Here is a 3176-nt window from a genome sequence, read left to right on the forward strand (position 1 = left end):
AATATTGGAATCGCTCATAGCGCGCAGGATCAACGTGGCTATCGAGCAAGGAGGTGGACTTTCTCCTAACCAATATGGATTTAGGAAGGTAAGATCGACGATAGACGCGATAAATACAGTTGTGGACACAGCCAGAGACGCCATATCTGGTAACCGATGGAAAGATGGAACCAACCAATACTGCATGGTGGTGACTCTCGACATCAGAAACGCATTCAACTCGGCTGAATGGAGTCGTATAATGGGCAGTCTGGCTTCTTTCGGCGTTCAGGGTAATCTGTTGCACATAGTGGACAGCTACTTCACAAATAGGCGCCTCCGATACTCGACAGTGGACGGCTTGGAGGAATATAGCATCTCTGCTGGAGTACCACAGGGTTCAGTCCTGTGCCCTCTCCTGTGGAATTCCATGTTCGACGGAGTCCTCAGACTAAATTTTGATCCGGGCACACGCATATTCCGCTTTGCCGATGATATCGCGGTGGTGGTAACGGAAAAGGAGCTTGCAGTAGCGGAACAAAAATGCAACAACTCCATTGCAACTATTGGCCGATGGCTGGCTGTTGCAGGTCTTGAATTGGCAGCCCACAAGACTGAAGCCGTGAGCACTTGGAATATACGTGCCAGAAGGCACTGAGCTCTGCACGCGCGCTGGCAAGGATCATGCTCAATACAAGAGGCCCCAAACAAGAGAGAAGGCTGTTGTTAACTAGCGTGACAAAATCCATTTCCATGTAAGGTGTCCCTGTTTGGGCTAGTGCGCTACGGGTGAAAAGCTATAGGCGAGGACTGGAATCGGTCTTTAGACTCTGCGCAATGAGAATTTCCAGTACGTTCCGCACAATTTCAGACGATGCTGCGCATGTCATCGCTGGTCTGTCTCCGATCAGCGATCTAGTGTACGAAGCAGACGCGATGTACAGAGCGCTACACTCCACACCACCGGTAGTTGAGCAATCGCCCTTAGCCAGTATACGGCAAGAAATACGAGGCGAACATGTGGCTCGATGGCAGCAACGATGGACGGAATCTGCGAAGGGCCGTTGGACTTACTGCCTTATCCCAGACCTACAACAGTGGATAGGCAGAATGAGTTGGATTTTTATCATGTTTTATTTATTTTTTTGTGTTACTTTACACATAAAGTACACACGTTTAGCATAGTAAAAAAAAACCCACATAGAAAAATGTTTGCCTTTTCTCTTTGTTGTGTTTTGTTTAACGGTTGGATTTGGCCACACGCTCCAATTCGTCCTTCTTCTTGATGGCATAGGAGTTGGAAGAGCCCTTGGCAGCGTTAATCAACTCATCGGCCAAGCACTCGGCAATGGTCTTGATGTTCCTGAAGGCAGCCTCACGAGCTCCAGTGCACAACAGCCAGATAGCCTGGTTAACACGACGCAATGGCGACACATCCACAGCCTGACGACGGACAGTACCAGCACGACCAATACGTGTGGAGTCCTCACGTGGTCCCGAGTTGATGATGGCGCTCACAAGGATCTGCAGAGGATTCTCGCCAGTCAGCAAATGAATGATTTCAAACGAGTGCTTGACAATGCGGCAGGCCATCAGCTTCTTGCCATTGTTGCGTCCCTTCATCATCAGGGAGCAGGTCAGGCGCTCCACAATGGGGCACTGGGCCTTGCGGAAACGCTTGGCAGCATACCGACCAGCCGAATGGGGCAAATAACGTGCGAATTTCTCTTTCACCGAAATGTAATCCTGCAGAGAAATGTCGTTGACGGTGACATCATCGCATGACCAGCGGCCGAACAATTTAATTTCGGGCAACTCAGTGGTGGCCACCACATTTGTTTCCAAAATGGTATCAGCACTCTCGGTTTCCAAGGGTGCGGCGGCTGCCGGCTCCTCGAAATTCTCCACAGCGGATTCAGCTACGTCGGTCATGATTTTTCACAGATGCAATTGGAGACACGATGTCAGCGCAAAGGCGAACGCCTGAAAAAAAAAGTTACGTTTTACCTGACACAAATTCCGACGAATGCACGTGGTGCGGAGCCGGCATCGTCGAGGACGCAAGGCACAAAGCTTTTCACTGCCCTCGCTATGAAGCACAGAGACTCGAGTTGGAGTCCAGGATCGGCACGCGCATTACCATTGAGAACCTGTGTGCGAGTTTGCGGCAGCCGTCAAGGTCGAACAACGGCGACTAGAGAGGCTGAGAAGGGAAGTTTAGTTTAAAAGTTTTTTTTTAAGCCGGCCGCTGCGAAGCAATACCTCGCGGTAGTCCACTGGAGCTTGTTTGAGTCACACCGCCAATAACTAACTATGCAAATACGTGAAGTAAATGAATTTTGGTTGTAAGTAAAAATGAACATAAAAAAAAAAAAACATACATACTACGCTCTCTCGTTCTGCTGCCTTCAGCGGCAGAACTTATATACTTAAGAATTCTTAGGCTAAGCACAAAAACATTTTTTAAATAAAATTCATTCGGTTTTTACCGTCAAGAATAAACGCAACGATTATTTAATTGTCTTATTTCTACAATATGAATAAAGAACAAATTCATTTTTAACAGTTTTCAAAGATTCGAGCTTGTACCCTTAGGTCGGAGTGGGTAGAAGTTGTAACACTAACTTTACTTAGGGTCATTCGTAAGAGGCCCGGGCCTGGTGTCATTTGGGCCACTTGTTCGTACTAAGCGTTGTACGACTACGTCTATATATAGTGGTAAGTGACATGCTCAGCAAATACGAGAAGACTTTCTCAAGGATTACTGCCTATGCGGATGGCATAACCATTACCATCACGGGGCGATGTCTCTCAACACCTAGTTGTCCACTGAATTACTCTTGGTGTTATGCTAAAGTGGGCCCGTAAACCCGGAGTGAATCGTAAACAAGATGGACCAAATTCACTTCACTAAGAGATACAAGGTTCCGCACTTGAAAACGCCCAAAATAGATGGCATTTCTTTGACACCAGGCGAAAATTTGGCGAGCAATACAGCACAGCGTCTTGCTGCCAATAACTCAATCAAAGTACAGGGATACGGTCATACGTCATTAGCTAGAACTATGAGCGTAGCCATAGATCACATGTTAGAATGAAGGAGACCCAATAACGATGGTCTGACTACTGCAGCATATTTCAATCGGAGTTTATCGTTTTGCATCGCTGTTAAGAAAACTAAAACTTGCAGCTAGCTA

General features: G+C 47.2%; 1 protein-coding gene across 1 annotated transcript; it reads right to left on the bottom strand.

The window, feature by feature from the left end:
• Positions 1-1094: 1094 nt before the first annotated feature.
• LOC6653222 (40S ribosomal protein S5a) lies at positions 1095-1969 on the bottom strand. Its single transcript, XM_002075537.4, has one exon. It carries the CDS (start codon positions 1909-1911, stop codon positions 1219-1221), a length of 693 nt encoding a protein of 230 aa, XP_002075573.1. The 5' UTR covers positions 1912-1969; the 3' UTR covers positions 1095-1218.
• Positions 1970-3176: the final 1207 nt, after the last annotated feature.

The sequence above is a fragment of the Drosophila willistoni genome, assembly GCF_018902025.1.
Source record: "Drosophila willistoni isolate 14030-0811.24 chromosome 2L unlocalized genomic scaffold, UCI_dwil_1.1 Seg168, whole genome shotgun sequence".
Taxonomy (NCBI): Eukaryota; Metazoa; Arthropoda; class Insecta; order Diptera; family Drosophilidae; genus Drosophila; species Drosophila willistoni.

Bases quoted from the DNA above. Each gene is read 5' to 3' on its own strand.
- LOC6653222 (XM_002075537.4), bottom strand. From the start codon at position 1,911: ATGACCGACGTAGCTGAATCCGCTGTGGAGAATTTCGAGGAGCCGGCA.